Source organism: Macaca nemestrina, chromosome 1 (genome assembly GCF_043159975.1).
Source record: "Macaca nemestrina isolate mMacNem1 chromosome 1, mMacNem.hap1, whole genome shotgun sequence".
Lineage (NCBI taxonomy): Eukaryota > Metazoa > Chordata > Mammalia > Primates > Cercopithecidae > Macaca > Macaca nemestrina.
The window spans coordinates 123,832,586-123,849,822 of NC_092125.1; the positions used below are offsets into that span (position 1 = coordinate 123,832,586).

At 45.4% G+C, this 17,237-nt stretch overlaps 1 protein-coding gene and 1 long non-coding RNA gene across 4 annotated transcripts in view; one reads left to right on the plus strand and one right to left on the minus strand.

The window, feature by feature from the left end:
* The first annotated feature begins 324 nt into the window (after positions 1-324).
* Positions 325-12,887, plus strand: LOC105489238 (uncharacterized). Its single transcript, XR_003019728.2, has 3 exons — positions 325-1,819; positions 4,722-5,081; positions 7,592-12,887. It is a non-coding gene; the product is annotated as an uncharacterized lncRNA (long non-coding RNA).
* A 1,210-nt stretch (positions 12,888-14,097) lies between these two features.
* ELAPOR1 (endosome-lysosome associated apoptosis and autophagy regulator 1) overlaps positions 14,098-17,237 on the minus strand; it is a 90,002-nt gene continuing 86,862 nt past the window's right edge. For 2 of the 3 annotated variants that reach the window (XM_071100246.1, XM_071100181.1), the window contains one exon: positions 14,098-16,612. In XM_071100246.1, coding sequence (XP_070956347.1) covers positions 16,544-16,612 — 69 coding nt within the window. In that variant the 3' untranslated portion in view covers positions 14,098-16,543. Of the gene's footprint in view, positions 16,644-17,237 lie in introns of all 3 variants that reach the window. The other variant, XM_071100218.1, reaches the window with a different exon arrangement.

The following is a 17,237-nucleotide window of genomic DNA, read 5'->3' on the forward strand; positions in this document are numbered from 1 at the left end:
CGTCCCTTTACCAACTCTTAAGAGCACAGCTTTGGGAAAATGCAGTTGTCTTTTAGAGAGAGACAAGAGAAAACTTTTCCAAAGGGACACGGCAGATTTGAACGCAGTATAAGGTATTGAGGTCATGTCTTGGGTCAATTTGAAAGCGTCTTGAAGGACAATTTGTATCAAACTTTGATTTTATAATGTTCAGGCCTTTACAATGAAATATTCTGGTTGCTGATTGAAGCCAAAGTTACCAAAGAATCTCCCTGATAACAAGAGATTATTTGAAGGATTTGGGAACAGGTGATCTGTTACCCCATCCCCGCCCCCAATCTTTGCAGAAACTTTGAAGCCTCATTCCCAATGCCTTCTCAAAGCTAGATGTGCTAAGATCTTCTTGATCTTATACCACCGTCGTGGACTCCTGAGATGAGGGTGTGACATAGCTAACTATCATATTATTTATAATATGAAATATATTTGGCCTTTGTCCCTGGTTCCTGACACAACCCTCTAAAACCCTTGAATTTCCTGGGTTATTCATAATGAGTCCCTTTGATAACACCTGAGTTTATAATAAGGAGGTGATTTAGGATAGGGGCCCTAGATAACCTCAGGATGGGGCCAGTCACCAGAGAAACCAAGTGATTGGAGGATTGGAACTTTCATCCCCACCCTTCAACCTCCAGGAAAGGGGGAGGGGAGGGGCTGGACCTGAAACTCTATAAACACTCAAACAACAAGAGTTGATGAGCTTCAGGGTTGCTGAACATGTGGAGATGCCAGGAGGGTGTATTGCCCAGAGAGGGCATGGAAGCTCTGCACCCCTGACACCTTGCCCTATCCATCTCTTCATCTGGCTGTTCATTTGTACCCTTTGTACTATCCTTTATAATAAACTGGTAAATGTTTCCTGGAGGTCTGTGAGCCTTCTCAGCAAATTAATCAGACCAAAGGAGGGGGTAGTGGGAGCCCCAGTTTATAGCTGCTGAGTAAGAAGTGTAGGTGAAATCTACTACTTGCAGTTGGCATCTGAAGAGGGGCAGTCTAGTGGGATCAAGCCCTTACCCCATGGAATCTGACACAACCTCTAAGGAAGGAGACCACTACTACTCCTGCTGCCCTCCTCCCCGCAACTTGCCTAGTTCACAAGACAGGAGGAAAGAGAGAGAAACAAAAGTAAGATAAATAGCCAGACAACCTTGACACCACCACCTGGCCCTAGGAGTTAAAAAAAGTAATAACAATAACATCAACCCCTGACCTAAACTACTTGTGTTATCTGTAAATCCCAGGCACTGTATGAAAAAAAAAGCATTGTAAAACTTTTAGTTCTGTTAGTTGATGCATGTAGGCCCCAGTCACGTTTCCCACGCTTGCTCGATTTATCACGACCCTTTCACGTGGACCCCTTAAAGTTGTAAGCCTTTATAAAGGCCATGTATTTCTTTTTCAGGGAGCTCGGCTCTTAAGACGGGAGTCTGCCAACGCTCCCGGCCAAATAAAAAACCTCTTCCTTCTTAAATCCGGTGTCTGAGAAGCTTTGTTTGCGGCTCGTCCTGCTGCATTTCTTGGTTCCCTGATCGGGAAGCGAGGTGATTAACGGATGGTCGAGGCAGCCCCTTAGGCAGCTTATGCCTGCCCTGTAGAGCAGCCCTGCGGGGGACTCTGGCCAGATTGAGCGATGCGGATCCTGAGAGCGCTCCCGGGTAGGCATTTGCCCTGGTGGAAGGCCTCGTCAAAGCAGTGCACAGCAGGCCCCCCGTGGAGGATCAACACAGTGGCTGAACACCGGGAAGGAACTGGCACTTTAAGTCAGGACAGCTGAAACTTGGTAAGACTGGTCTTTGGAACTTGCCCACTCCATTTGAGTGCAACGTGGCCTGATCACCCACGGCGTGTCTGTACTGGCGCTTTGGTTTTGGTTTTTGACTTGACTTGAATTAATTGCTTGATACTTTGGTTTTGGTTTTTGACTTGACTTGAATTAATTGCTTGATACTTTGGTTTTTGTTTTGATTTTGACTTGACTTGAATTGCTTGATAAACAGGCGTGCGTTTATTGGCACTTCAGTTTTGGTTCTGATTTTGACTTGGCTTAAATTGCTTGACGAACAGGTGTGCCTTTAACAACACTGGTTTTAGTTTTGATTTTGATTTAGTGTAAATTAGACGAGTGAGTTACCTTTTAACCTTTCCTTCCTGTATTGTGAATGTTGTTTTGTGTCGAGAGAAAAATAGGTCAGACACAAAGTAAGCCCACTCCGCTAGGAACTGTGTTAAAACATTTCAAAAAGAAAAATTTCAAAAAAATAAAAGGAAAGTCATCCAATCATCAAAACTTACTCTACTAAAATGCATGTTACAGAACCTTAAGAAAGGTTTTGCAGGAGATTATGGAGTTAAGTTAACCCCTTAGAGGTTAAGATCTCTGTGTGAATTAGAACTGCCCTCTTTTCGTGTTGGATGGTCCGTCGAAGGAACTATAGACAAGGAACAACTGGCCATGTATTTAAGGTGGTGACAGGGCTCGGAGGACAGCCAGTGTACCTAGATCAAATTCCTTTATATTGACTCATGGTTAAATATAATATAGACAAAACCAGCAAAAATTTAGCCCTATTTAACAGCTTATTGCAAAAAAAAACAAAAGTAGAAGTAAGAGCAGCTTCGCCAGCAGACACAGAGTTAAAAAGGGAGTCCCAGAAACAGCAAGAGAAACCAGTTTTGCAGGAGCCGCCAGAGATCATAGAAATTCTTTCTCCATATGTCCCAGCCTACCCCGCTTTACCGAGGCCAATAGCCCCCTCAGAAACGAGATTCAGGAGCTAACACACCCCAGGTCTCACCTCGAAGGGGAGAATCGGAACCTGGAGAGGCCAAAGAAGGAAGTCAAGATAGTCAAGTGGGCCTTCTCAGATCTGGTCTTGCTTGAGCTATGCAAATGCCTCTCAGGGAGATGAGGACCTGTCTATTAGAATGACCAGGCCCACATCTTGCGGGGGCAACAGACTTTCATCTATCAGCCCTTTTCAACCACTGATCTACCAAACTGGAAACACCCTGAATCCACCACCTTGCTCTCGGCAGCTAGAGCCCTGTCGAGCATGACTGTGTAGAGGTGTTGGATTCAAGTTTCCTCTAGCAGATCTGACCTCCGGGACCAGCCTTGGGCATCAGTAGACTAGGAGCTATACATGGACAGGAACAGCTTCATCAACCCGCAAGGAGAGAGATGTGCAGAGTATGCGGTGGTAACCCTGCACACTGTCATTAAGCTGAGCTCATTGCTTTAATTCGGGCCTTAGAACTCAGTGAAGGTAAGACTGTAAACGTTTACACTGACTCTCGGTATGCCTGTTTAGCCCTCCAAGTGCATGGAAAATTATATAAAGAAAAGAGCTTGGTAAACTCTAGGAAAAAGGGAAAAAAAGACCCAGAGAATGCCACTCAGCTTCAGCGTTTGCAGAGGTACTGAGAAGCACTTCTGCAGAGGCTAAGAGTTAGTAGAAAAAAGCAAGTAATATGAAAAAAGATTTCAGAAATGCTTCAAGGAGCTGACAAAAACCTAAGTCAGTTTTATAAGAGACTCTGTAAAGCATTCTGGCTTTACACCCCATTTAACCCTGAGGCTGCTGAAAATCAGTATATAGTGAATACTTCATTTGTAAAGCAAGCCCATAGTAACATCAAGCAGAAGCTGCAGACATGAATACCACCTAGTCTAGAAAAGTGGCCACCAAGATGTATGTTAACTGTAACCAAGGAACAAAACTGAGAAAGACAGGAAAAGAGAAAAAGACAGACTAAGAGTAAGTGTAAAAAAAGAGAAATTAGCAATGTGAGAGGACGTGGACAGTGGACGTGGATGTAGATATGAAAGAAGTCAAGTTAGGCAAAGATTCAAGAGCTGGGTAAGGCAAGAGAGAGATTATCGTGTGAGATGCAAAAAGAAAGAACACTAGAAGGGTAAATGTTCAAAAAGGCAATAAAGGAAATGGCCAAGGCCACAAGACAAAGAGGCCATTGGCCAAGGGCTGCCACACCTTGGAGGAACTAAATACTGATCTGACAGGAGCTGAAGAATGTAAAGACCAGGACAGACTACACACCTTCTCATTAGGCTCCCAGGAGCCCATGGTCACATTAGAAGTTAAAAGCAGCAAGATTCTGCCGTATCTGAATTCCAATGTCTCACTGAAGGCTAAGCCACTAGATAGAGTTACAAAGGGCCAGGGGGTGGGGGGGTGCGGCAGGGGCGGAGAAGAACCCCTCCTCTAAGCAACTTAAACAGTAAAAAAAGCCATACCTTGTGAAAACTTGCTTATAGACTTTATAGAACTGCCCCATGCTGGAGACTATCGGTACATGCTAGTGCTTGTTTGCTCATTTAAGATAAAATCAGGTTTTTGCCTATGGTCCTACTCTGAGTCAGGTGCACCCCCACCAAACAAATTATGTATTTGCCCTATAAGATTTTGTTCGGTCGGCCACCCCCAAATCATAGGTCAAATTAAAGGTGACCTCCAGAAACTAAAGAAATTAACCTTGAGAAAGCAAATGCAGGCTTTAAAAATAGCCATACAAAGTGTTCATAATTAAATAAATGAAAATGCCTATAAGCCTGACACCCCCTTAAATCTAGTGACTCTGTTTAAAGTAAACTTTAATTTTTCTAGGACCCATGTAGGATGGGCCCTATACTGTAACCTCGTCCACTCCCACTGCTGTTAAAGTTGCAGGTGTTGTGTCTTGGATCCATCACAGTCAGCTAACACCGGCAGCTCAGGACAAGTGGACCAGCCAGCAGGACGCAGATCATCCAACCCGGCTGATCCTGAGACGAGACCAAGCTGCTGCCAAGGAAGACAGCCCTGCTCTGGTCACTCCGGAGGCTGACCAGTCTACGTGCGGCTGAAGCTTGAGGAGACAACAAGCCCTGTTCTAGTCACACACCAACAGCTGACTAGTGTATGCACGGCTGAAGCTTGAGGACTCATCAAGCAAGTAAATGTAGTTAAAAATCTTAAGACTAATAGTTTTCCTGTAATACTGTTTTCCTATTGTTCTGTCGCTGTATTCAACCTTTTTCCCAGGTAAGGACCTCTTTTGTCCTTGCTGTACATTGTTTTGTTGTTGTTACCCCCCATAACCATGCTAGAAGAAACACCCATATAAGGTGTCCCCACTGTACACATACTACTTAGGAAACCCAGACCCGTCCAGCCCAGCAACAATTCCGAGTCTTACAGTCATTCTTTAAACATATAAACCAGAAGTTACCAGAACCTCTTCCTTTAGCAAAAATAGAAAAAGCCTATTTGCTCAGTTGGCTGCAAACATTGCTGGCAGTCTGGATGTTTCTTCGTGTTATGTTTATAAAAAGGCTAACATAAGACACCAATGGCCTTGAGAAGCAAGAGAGTTAATGCCTCAAGATAATTTTACTTTAACTAACTCTTTCCCCAAACAGATGCCCCAAGTTCAAGCATCTGGCTCTTAAAAACTTCTGTTATTAAAAAATACTGTGTTACTCGCTAAGAAAAAGCTTTTAAGACTCAGTGACAAAACTAACCTGCTTAGGACATGACAAAGTTGATACATGTGCCTGTACAAGTTTAACACAGGTGTGATCCTAGGTCTTCATTTAGAAAATAGTTTTCAGCTTTAAAAATTTAAAACCCTCATTATAAGTATATTACGGGTAATAGAAAGTTGCTTGCTGCTCCCCTGTGTATTACACTTGTTCCTTCAAATGATAAAAGGTTTTGTAGCTACCATGGTTCATCAGAAAACTTCAGCACAAGTGTATTACATAAAACACTATCGCTCTGTCTCCCAAAGAGACTCAGAAAGTAAAACTAAAAGTGAGAACTCCCACTAATTAGTGAAAATTCTCAAAGTGGGGGTTAAGGAAGGAGACCACTACTACTCCTGCTGCCCTCCTCCCCCCACCTTGCCTAGTTCACAAGACAGGAGGAAACAGAGAAAGAAACAAAACTAAGATAAATAGCCAGACAACCTTGGCACCACCACCCGGCCCTAGGAGTTAAAAAAAGTAATAATAATAACATCAATCCCTGACCTAAACTACTTATCTGTAAATCCCAGACACTGTATGAGAAAAAAAAAAGCATTGTAAAACTTTTTGTTCTGTTAGTGGACGCATGTAGGCCCCAGTCACATTTCCCACGCTTGCTCGATTTATCACGACCCTTTCACGTGGACCCCTTAAAGTTGTAAGCCTTTAAAAAGGCCAAGTATTTCTTTTTCGGGGAGCTCGGCTCTTAAGACGCGAGTCTGCCGACGCTCCCGGCCAAATAAAAAACTTCTTCCTTCTTTAATCCAGTGTCTGAGGAGTTTTGTCTGCGGCTCGTCCTGCTACACCTCCAGGTAGCTAGTGTCAGAATCAGAATCGAATTCAATTATAGAACGCTCAGCCAGTGTCCCCTGGAGAATCCCTTGGTGTGTGAGGAACTTACCCCCCAGGGCCCCTCACCCCTGCTTCTGGTCACGGAAATGTTATATGTTGAGTGTGGGTTTTTTTGTTTTTTTTGGCCTCTTGCACTATCCCTGCTCCCCAGAAAGCCTCTGCCAAGCCAACCCTGAAGTGTAGGTCAGGGCTAACAACAATGATAGAGCTAAGTAGAGACCCTGAGGGAGGCAGAGGAAAGGGGCTTGTCTGGGTGTGCTCCCCTTGGTTCAACCTGCCTACGGTGTTAGATTTAAAACCAGTGGAAAGGAAGGGCGAGGAGCTGTAGTCTCTGAGGAAAACATCTAAGAAGACTCTCATCAAAATGTTGGGTTCCCTAAAACCTTCTAAGGGCAAGGTCTGTGATGGGGGCGCTGCCTGCTTCCATGTCATTGAAGGCACCGTCAAAGTGTATTGCTAATTAAGTTTCCAAAATGGTGACAGGTGTTTCTGAGGCTGAAGTGGTCCCAGGCCTAGGGGAGGAGGGCCACTGGGTCAACCCTTTAAGGAGGTCATCAGTGTCATTCAACAAGTGATCTTAAAATTCTGATCTCCCCAAATTTATTCATGAATTTTCACAATTAGTGAAACATCTCCCTTTAAAATGTTCATGTGGGCGGAGGTGGTGGCTCATGCCTGTAATCCTAACACTTTGGGAGGCCGAGGTGGGTGGATCACCTGAGGTCAGGGGTTGGAGACCAGCCTGGCCAACATGACAAAATCCCGTCTCTACTAAAAATACAAAAATTAGTCGGGTGTGGTGGCACATGCCTGTAATCCCACCTACCTGGGAGGCTAAGGCACAAAAATTGCTTGAACCTAGAAGGCAGAAGTTGCAGTGAGCTGAGATCACGCCACTGCACTCCAGCCTGGGTAACAGAGCAAGACTCTGTATCAAAAAAAAAAAAAAAAAAAAAAAAAGTTCATGTTACCCGATGAGTATAATAAATTAACGTAATAGCGTACTTCATCAGCTTAGAATTGTGGGAGTTTTAGAGTTGGAGGGGAGCTTTAGCTATCTGTTAACTTAATAATTCCTGATCTTTTCATCATCATGTCCCTCATATTTTGAAATATTTTTGTCTAATGAACATGATTTTTAAAAAACAACTTTTTGCCTTTTTTATTAATCAGATCTATATGGCTGCCAACTAGAAATTCTGATCAGCAGGAAATAGGCAGTGTTACTGCACCAAGTGACTCCTGCCAGAAGCTAACAGAAAAACAAATCAACAGAAAAACTTGGGTTACGGAGTGATGGTGTGAATCCCTGCCACCTTTGGATATGTGATTCCTGTTAACCCTTACTACCAAGAATGTTCTTGAGTACTGCCTCTGAGGACTGAAGTGTTCAAGAAGGCCCGACTGGAAACAGTCAGCCAGGCTAACCCTTTTATTTTCTGTATAAGGAAACAGCCCCAGAGAAGGTAAGTGATAGAATCAGAACCAGGACACAGGTAAATACCTAAGATAGCCTCATGTTTGGGCTTTGCCCTTTTACTAGCATTCCTTAGCAGAAAACAGGTCAGTGAGGACCCTGACTGTGCTATGGGGCCTGATCTTATAGGGTAGAGACCATTGCGTATTTGCGTTTTTCTCCCCACGGGACCTAGCACACCGCCTGACCCCTGGTAAGTGCTTGTTACATCCTCCCTGAGTGAGTGGGTTGCGAGGGAGTAGGCTGAGAGGGTGGTAGCTTGTTTCAGGACAGCGAACAGAGTCCTGGGTGAAGATACTTTCTTGGGGATCCTGGACAGCTAGTGGGCAGCCTAGGGGGAAAGAGCAACTGCAGAGAGGGAGCAAGAAAAGAGGGTGCAGGGCACCCAACCAAAGCTGCCTACCTCAATTTTCCCAGTTTGGAGCTGGCTAACTCGGAAGGGTTCTCTTAGGCCTCAATGTGGCAGCCCTTTGTGTTCCTCTGTCTTGGATTTGGAGTAGGGTTTCTCAATGTTCAATGAACAAGTCCGGTCCTGTCACTCCCTTGCTAGAAGTCTTCTGTGGATACCTGTTACCCTCAGGGGAATCCAAACATGGCTGGCAATGCTATTGATGATCTGTCCCTACCAGCTTCTCTAACATGTTCCCTCTTTATACGTGTGTGTGTGTGTGTGTGTGTGTGACACAGTCTCACTCTGTTGCCCAGGCTGGAAAACAGTGGTACAACCATGGCTCACTGCAACCTCAACATGTCCAGCTTCAAGGGATCCTCCCACCTCAGCCTCATGAGTAGCTGAGACTACAGATGTGTGCCACCGCACCCAACTAATTTTTGTATTTGTTTTTGTTTTAGTAGATACGGGGCTTTGCCATGTTGCCCAAGCAACATGTTGCTCGAACTCTTGGGGTCAAGCAATCTGCCCACTTTGGCCTCTTAAAGTGCTGGGATTACAGTCATGAGCCACTCTTTATCTCTTATCTCTTTATCTCTTAACCTTTCCCCCTCGTAGTCCCCATTCCAACCTTCTTGTGATTCCCCTCCTTCCCTCTGAGCCTTTGGTTGCACAAGTTCCTTCTACCTGGAACTCCCTTTCCCTTCTCTGTTCCTTCTACCTGGCTAATTCCTTCTTTCTCCTGGAAGCCTTCTCTGACGTCATATTTACCCCTTCCTGCAAATTGGTTAGGCATCCTTCTGGTTTCCCACAGTACAGTAGTATTGATGATACCGTTACAGGAGGAATTGACCACTCAGCCTCCAGTTCTGGCTTACCCGTTCCCTTCTATCAGAGAGACACAGTAACAAAGGAGGTCCATGTTGCTATCCTTCAGCAACTAAGCAGGAATCATTTAAAAATAGCGTGAGTCCGGGAAAGCTGCCAGGACCTGGGGGAACTTTGATCCAGCCTCTCCATCTGATAGAATTGGGGTGCGAAATCAATTCTCCCACCACACCGTATTATACAGTAGTCCCCAGTGGATGCCTGAAACCACGGAGAGCACAGATTCCTACATATACTGTGATTTTTTGATCTGGGAACTGAGATGGCTGCTAAGTGAGTAATGGGTGGATAGTGCAGACAGCGTGGATACTCTGGACAAAGGGATGGTTCACGTCCCAGGTGGGAAGGAGTGAGATGGCACAAGATGTCATTATGCTACTCATAATGGCATACAATTTAAAACTTATGAATTGTTTATTTTTGGAATTTTAATTTAATATTTTTTTACTTAAGTTGACTTTGGGTAACTGAAACTGTGAAAAGTGAAAGTACTGTTAAGGCTGAACTACTCTATAGGGAATTGCGTTTTATGTGGGATTGTTAACTTTGGCACTGAGACAAAATTAGTTTATATTCCAAATTCTCCTTGAATAGCTCTTAAATTATTCATAAAGTTTTGTATTGCAACCCTAAATCAATTTCTCTATCTCTTAATACTCAGTGTTGCTCTGTGCTTCCCAGTTAATTGTCTTCCTTGAGATTGAGACCAAGTCATAAGTATGTTCTTGCCTGGTCACCTGATAATGTATTTTACTTCTTTGTCAGTGATTGGGAAATTCTTAAAATCATTTCCACATCATTCCATACCCCTCTCCCTGCCCCGCAGTTTCAAGCTTGATTGTCTGTTGCATTGCACGATATATGGTTGAATTCATGAAGACTCATAGCAGTACTCCCATGGGATTGTTTTCACCCTGTTATTTCCCACAGTGGGATGACGTGGAAGGCGGAGTGGGATCTGTGAGGTGAAAAAGGAAGCAGAGGGGCAGAGAGGAGAGCACATTCTAGTGCTGGAGGCATGAAAGTGCTTATGACTCAGAGACCATCAAAAACTTGTGTGGTTAGAATAGAAACAACGTTGGGAGGGTGAGCAGGGTGGGCTGTTACGGATCTGGTAGGCCACTTAACTGAATCTGTTGGAGACATAGTTTCTTCCTCTATTGTAATGGGGATAGTAGCTGCCTCCAGGACTGTTCTGAAAATGAAAAAATGCAATGCCATGAAAGCATGAAGTCCAGGCTTGACACAGAGATGCCAAATGAATGCATTTTCTTTTCTACTTTCCTTCTTAGAGTTTGGACTTTTATGTTATAAGCAGGGGTGATGTTCAAAATATTTAACCACCAGTACAACCCAGGTACCACCCAGTCAAAGTAGATGTGGGTCATAAACAACCCGCCTTGGAGTGTAGGTGGGGGCTGCTGCCAATTGCTCCTGCCTGGCAGCAATAAGGAGCCATCAGAGATGACACATTTGAGTGCCATCAGATGTATTAGAAAAACAGCTCTGAGTGTTCCAGCTCTTTTAGAATTTTTTTTTTTTTCTTAACAGACAGAGTCTGCCTCTGTCACCCGGGCTGGAGGGCAGTGGTGCAATCCACAATCACAGCTCACTATGATCTCAACCTCCTGGCCTCAGGCGATCCTCCAGCCTGGCCCTCCCAAAGTGCTGGGATTACAGGCGTGAGCTGCCACACCCTCTTTTAGAATTTGGTTAGCAGGTTTTCTGCCTTTTACCAGAAAAGTTTTCATGAAAAAAAGAAAAAGAGCTCTGGCTACAGAGCAGGGGGTTGATACTGGCGTGGGAAGCACTCGCAGGGAGAGGCCTGTTTGAAGGCTAGAAATTACCTAAGGACCCTGACGAAGAACATCTGGCACTTAGTGCATTCAGTCTGAAAAGTGTGACGTTCCAAACTCATCTATTAATAGCTGAGAGAATTATTTTTGGGGATCAAGTGCCCTCAACTGGAATGAAGTTCTGAAGCAGAAAAATCCCTCCAGGCACGCTGGCTCACACCTGCCATCCCAGCACTTTGGAGGCCAAGGTGGGCAGATCTCTAGAACCCAGGAGTTTGAGACCAGCAACATGGTGAAACTCCGTCTCTCCAAAAAGTACAAAAATTAGCCGGGTGTGGTGACGCATGCCTGTAGCTACTCAGGAGGCTGAGGTGGGAGGATCACTCGAGCCCAGGAGGCTGAAGCTGCAGTGAGCAGAGATTGCAAAAATCTAGCGACCCCGGGAAATGGTAGTCCCTTGATATCGTCTAGGATTTTCTCCACATCTAGTCTGTAATAATCTACCTCACACCCAAAGAAGCTAATTTTGCTTCTACTTGTGGATTTATTGTTATGTGGCTGGCCTCATGCTCCCCGAAAGAAACCTAAGCAGGCCGGGTGCAGTGGCTCACGCCTGTAAACACTCTAGGAGGCTGAGACAGGCGGATCACGAGGTCAGGAGATCGAGACCATCCTGGCTAACACGGTGAAACCCTGTCTCTACTAAAAAATACAAAAAAAAATTAGTTGGGCTTGATGGCGGGTATCTGTAGTCCCAGCTACTTGGGAGGCTGAGGCAGGAGAATGGCATGAACCTGGGAGGCGGAGCTTGCAGTGAGCCAAGTTCGCACCACTGCACTCCAGCCTGGGCAACAGAGCGAGATGGTTTATGAGTTACCTCTTTTGAGCTCATTCAATCTTGGGGTGTTGGGTATCATTAGATGCATTTTATTATTGTGGAAACTGAGGCTTTGGTTATTGACTGATTCCTCAATAAGCAGTGGGAGGTTTCTAGCCTATGTCCATCTTGTTCCAAAGTCTGTGCTCTTTTCTCTGCCTCTCTGCGAATGTGGAATCCTTCTCCTCTTTAGTTTAAGCTTCCAGGACATTTACATTTCCCACTCACTCCTCCAGCCACCCAACCCATGTTCAAGAAAAACAACTTGTAAGGTATGTTTTTATTTTACAAAAACAAAAAAAGTGACATGCAATACCCATCTTCTAACAAACTATTAATGCTTGGAATACAAAGTAAAAAGGAAATCCGATCAGTCCTGATGAGACAAAAATTCTATTTCACAAAGCTGAAAAAATCTATTACAAAGTTTCTGTTGTATAAATATAGTCAGTCTTATCTTTAATGTAGTCAGACAAAAAGAAGTTTTGTTGGCATTAAAAACAAAAACAAAAACCCTGCTGCTTGAATACACCACAATCTTCATTTGTATTCCCAGCCAAGTACAGGTGATGACTACAGGATGAGAGTTACTGTGTGTTCCAGGACTCAAGGTAACCAAATGAGATTTAAACATTTTATCACACTCCCTCTACCAACAACAGCTTGGACAGACCACTACAGCCCTGGGTCAAAGACTAAAGACTTTGTTCATAGAAAATTGAACATGTAGGCTGGGCACGGTGGCTCACACCTGTAATCCCAGCACTTTGGGAGGCCGAGGTGGGTAGATCACTCGAGCCCAGGAGTTTGAGACCAGCCTGGCCAACATGGTGAAACCCTATCTCCACTAAAAACACAAAAATTAGCTAGGCGTGGTGGCGCATGCTTGTAATCCCAGCTACTGGGGAGGCTGAAGCAGAAGGATCGCTTGAATCCAGGACCGGGAGGCTGCAATGAGCCAAGATCATGGCACTGCATGCCAGCCTGGGCGACAAAGCAAGACTCTGTCTCCAAAAAAAAAAAAAAAAAAGAAAAGAAAATTGAACATGTGTTCGCTCTCAAATGGGTGCACAACTCTGTGAGTAGGCCACAAGCCACTGAATGGTATGTTTTGAAGGTGAATTGTATAATATGTGAATTATATCTCAACAAAGCTGTTAAAAATATATGACACATCTAACTTGCTAGGGGAGCAACAGGTGACCCCGGTAGCGTAACTCAGGAGTTCCTGACAGGTCACAGGGCAGACCTGCAGAAGTCAGCACGGTAAGGGTAGTAAAAAGTAGCTCCTTAAAGTATTATGGCTAAAATCAGTGGAGTCAGAATAAAGAAGTCAAAAACATATGTACTTTTTCCTACTATTTCCAGAATAGTCTAAGGGCTGTCTGTGGCCTTTGTCACAAAAGAAAGCTATTCAGTGAGATGGCAGGTGCCTGGGTATTGCTGAGGCTACAGAAGATTTTAGGCCGGAACTCAGGAGTTGCATATCTGCATCCACACTGGGGGAAGTTCCAACATGGACACAGGTTCTGAGAGCTTGACTCCTACAGAAGGAGGGAGAATGTGGCTACCCAAAGAAAAACTGGATTTATTAAACCAGAGGGACTCCCTGCCATCATCAACACTGTTGATGGCCAGGGACCACAGCATGGCTCTAGTTCTCATTGACTCTTACAAAGCCATCACCAGGGCAGCAGTGGCTGATCAGATGAGCATTTTGTGGCAGACCAGTCACTTGCAAATGCCATCCCCTTTCTGTATCTACCATCTGTCACCAAATGGTTACTGGAGAAAGGACACAGGCACAAATCATGGGCAACTGGGGCTTGACCAAGGGAAGGTCACCCTAGCCTGATAGTGATGCAGGCAGAATTGCCAGTAGAAGAAAGAAGGTTATTTTATTTTATTTTATTTTATTCATTTATTTATTTATTTATTTATTTATTTTTATTTATTTATTTTTTTTGAGACGGAGTCTGGCTCTGTCGCCCGGGCTAGAGTGCAGTGGCCGGATCTCAGCTCACTGCAAGCTCCGCCCCCCGGGTTTACGCCATTCTCCTGCCTCAGCCTCCCGAGTAGCTAGGACTACAGGCGCCCGCCGCCTCGCCCGGCTAGTTTTTTTTGTATTTTTTAGTAGAGACGGGGTTTCACCGTGTTCGCCAGGATGGTCTCGATCTCCTGACCTCGTGATCCGCCCGTCTCGGCCTCCCAAAGTGCTGGGATTGCAGGCTTGAGCCACCGCGCCCGGCCTTATTCATTTATTTTTTGAGACAGAATCTCGCTCTGTCACCCAGGTTGGAGTGCAGGGGTTCAATCTTGGCTCATGGCAAGCTCCACCTCCCGGGTTCACGCCATTCTCCTGCCTCAGCCTCCCGAGTAGCTGGGACTACAGGTGCCCGCCACCACGCCCGGCTAATATTTATGTATTTTTAGTAGAGACGAGGTTTCACCATGTTAGTCAGGATGGTCTCAATCTCCTGACCTCATGATCCGCCCTCCTCGGCCTCCCAAAATGCTGGGATTACAGGCGTGAGCCACTGCGCTGGGCCCCAAGAAGAAGGTAATTTAAAGTCTTGCTCTGGTTTTACCCGTTCTAGGTACTTAAAAGTTCATTGATAATAGTTGGTGTAAAATTGGGGAAAACAGGCATAGAAGACACCCACTCTACTCACCTTTCAGAAGGGGTGTTGCCAGAAATTGGACCAGAAGTCTCTTTAGTTTTTTATCACACAAAGCAATTGAGAATGAAAAAAAAAAGACAGAGAGAAAGATAGGGGCTTAAAAGTGAGAAGTATCCCAGCTTGGTGAACACCTTGTTTATTTTTAAATTTTTTAGAGGTAGGGTCTCATTATGTTGCCCAGGCTGGTCTTGAACTCCTGAGCTCAAGCGACCATCCTGCCTTGGGATTACAGGTATGAGCCACCATGCTGGGCCCGGTGAACATCTCGTTAAACTCTCCTAGCCTTCCTTCCTTGAAGACTGGTTTGATTCTGCTGCTGGGGTATGGGCCTGGGATTCAGTTTCTTTTGTGGCCAGTCTAGACATTGATTCTGTGCCTGAGCAGATGGTAAGCTTAGAAGCAGATATCACGGCCACCGCAGGCCCATGCCATTGTGGGCTGGATCCCCTGAAGTGCCCCATTAAAATCTTGGCCTCCCTGTGCTCTTTTCAAATAAGAGACCCCTGTTCCATAATATGGCCCAAACTTCTAGGATGGGGGCACTCAAGGATGGGGAATTTTCCTCACTGACAGGGGTTTGCCATCTCTGTGGGTAAACCCAATTGAGGATAAGGCTGGAACATCTGGGTCTGGGGCTTACCTGGTTCTTTTCAGTGTCATAGAGTGATAGTGGGAGGTTTAAAAAAAATAGGGAGATGTATCCACAGGGCTTTGGGCATTTTCTTCATGAACTTTTTCCTTTGGCTTCAGTGAGAATATCTATCATTTACTTAAGAGAAGGGAATGAGTTACCTGGTTTAAAAAACAAATAAAAGGCTGAGTGCAAGCCGGGCGCGGTGGCTCAAGCCTGTAATCCCAGCACTTTGGGAGGCTGAGACGGGCGGATCACAAGGTCAGGAGATCGAGACCATCCTGGCTAACACGGTGAAACCCCGTCTCTACTAAAAAATACAAAAAACTAGCCGGGCGAGGTGGCGGGCGCCTGTGGTCCCAGCTACTCCGGAGGCTGAGGCAGGAGAATGGCGTAAACCCGGGAGGCGGAGCTTGCAGTGAGCTGAGATCCGGCCACTGCACTCCAGCCTGGGCGACAGAGCCAGACTCAGTCTCAAAAAAAAAAAAAAAAAAAAGGCTGAGTGCAGTGGCTTATGCCTGTAATCCCAGTACTTTGAGAGGCTGATGCGGACAGATCACTTGAGCCCAGGAGTTGGAGACCAGCCTGAGCAACATGGTGAAACCTGGTCTCTACAGAAAAAATACAAAAATTAGTGAGCCTGGTGGTGCACACTTGTAGTCCTAGCTACTTGGGAGGTTGAGGTGGGACGATAGCTTGAGCCCAAGAGATTGAGGCTGCAGTGAACAGTGATTACGCCACTGTTGCAGCCTAGGTGACAGAGCGAGACCCTGTCTCAAAAACAAAACCATTCCTTGTTGCCTCTCTTTGTGCTTTTCAAGCCTTTTCTTACCCAGGCCTTATTCACCTTGCCCTCAGACTACCCATTTCACTCCCTTTGAGCTGGTTATCCATGGGAAATGGATCCAGGCTGCTATGAAGATTGTCCACCAGGGAACCCCGACACCCTTCTCACCCAGCCTCTCTCCTAAAGAGATCATGAGCTGAGGGCATGCGAGGAAAGCTCCCAGCTGTTTCTGCACTTAAGTTAGAGGACAGAGGAAATAGTTTCTATACTTAAGAAGAGAGAAATATCTTCATTCCAGAGCTGTAAGAATTATGAGCAGACAAAGCTATGGCTCTGGCGGATGGGCCATTTTGGGAAACAAGATACAAGCAAGGGCATAATTTACAAACAAAGTGTGGGTATATTTGGCAGGTTTGAGGCAAGCAGAAAGGAGGGTTTGGGTACTCTATAAAAAAAAATCTGAAATTCAAACATCTGATAAGGCCACAATGAAGAGATTTCCAGCAGTGGGTGTTGCAGGATGCTGGCACCCAAATCGCCGCAGGCTTGCAAAGGTGCTATGCAAGGTGAGGAGGCAGGTGAGGCAGCCAGTGCCTCTCACAGGTCCATGTCTGGGCCTCCTGAGGATGTCTTCAGCGGCACTGAGTCAAATCCATCAGGAGTCCTCTGAAAGAGAGATGGTGACAGGAGCTGGCTGCTGCACAGGGGCAAGTTTGGGGACAAAGGAGAGAAATGGAAAATAGGTGACAGAAGGAACCCTTATGAAATTACTGTTTCAGTGGCTTTGTGGAAATACAGAAATTAGATACCCTCTATTCTGCTTGCTCCCTTCAGTGTCAGTTGGAGAACAATAAACATCTTTTTCTTTTAGGCCGGGTGTGGTGGCTCATGCCTGTAATCCCAGCACTTGGGAGGCCAAGGCAGGCGGATCACCTGAGGTTAGGAGTTCGAGACCAGCCTGGCCAACATGGTGAGACCCCATCTCTACTGAAAATACAAAAATTAGCCAGGCATGGTGGCAGGCGCCTGTAATCCCAGCTACTCAGGAGGCTGAGGCAGGAGAATCACTTGAACCCAGGAGCAGAGGTTGCAGTAAGCCAAGATCATACCACTGCACTCCAGCCTGGGCGACAAGAGCGAAACTCCATCTCAAAAAAAACAAAGAAAATATTTTTTTCTTTCAAAAAAATGTTTTTGGCCAGGCACAGTGGCTCACGCCTGTAATTCCAGCACTTTGGGAGGCCGAAGCAGGCAGATCACCTGAGGTCAGGAATTCAAGACCAGCCTGGCT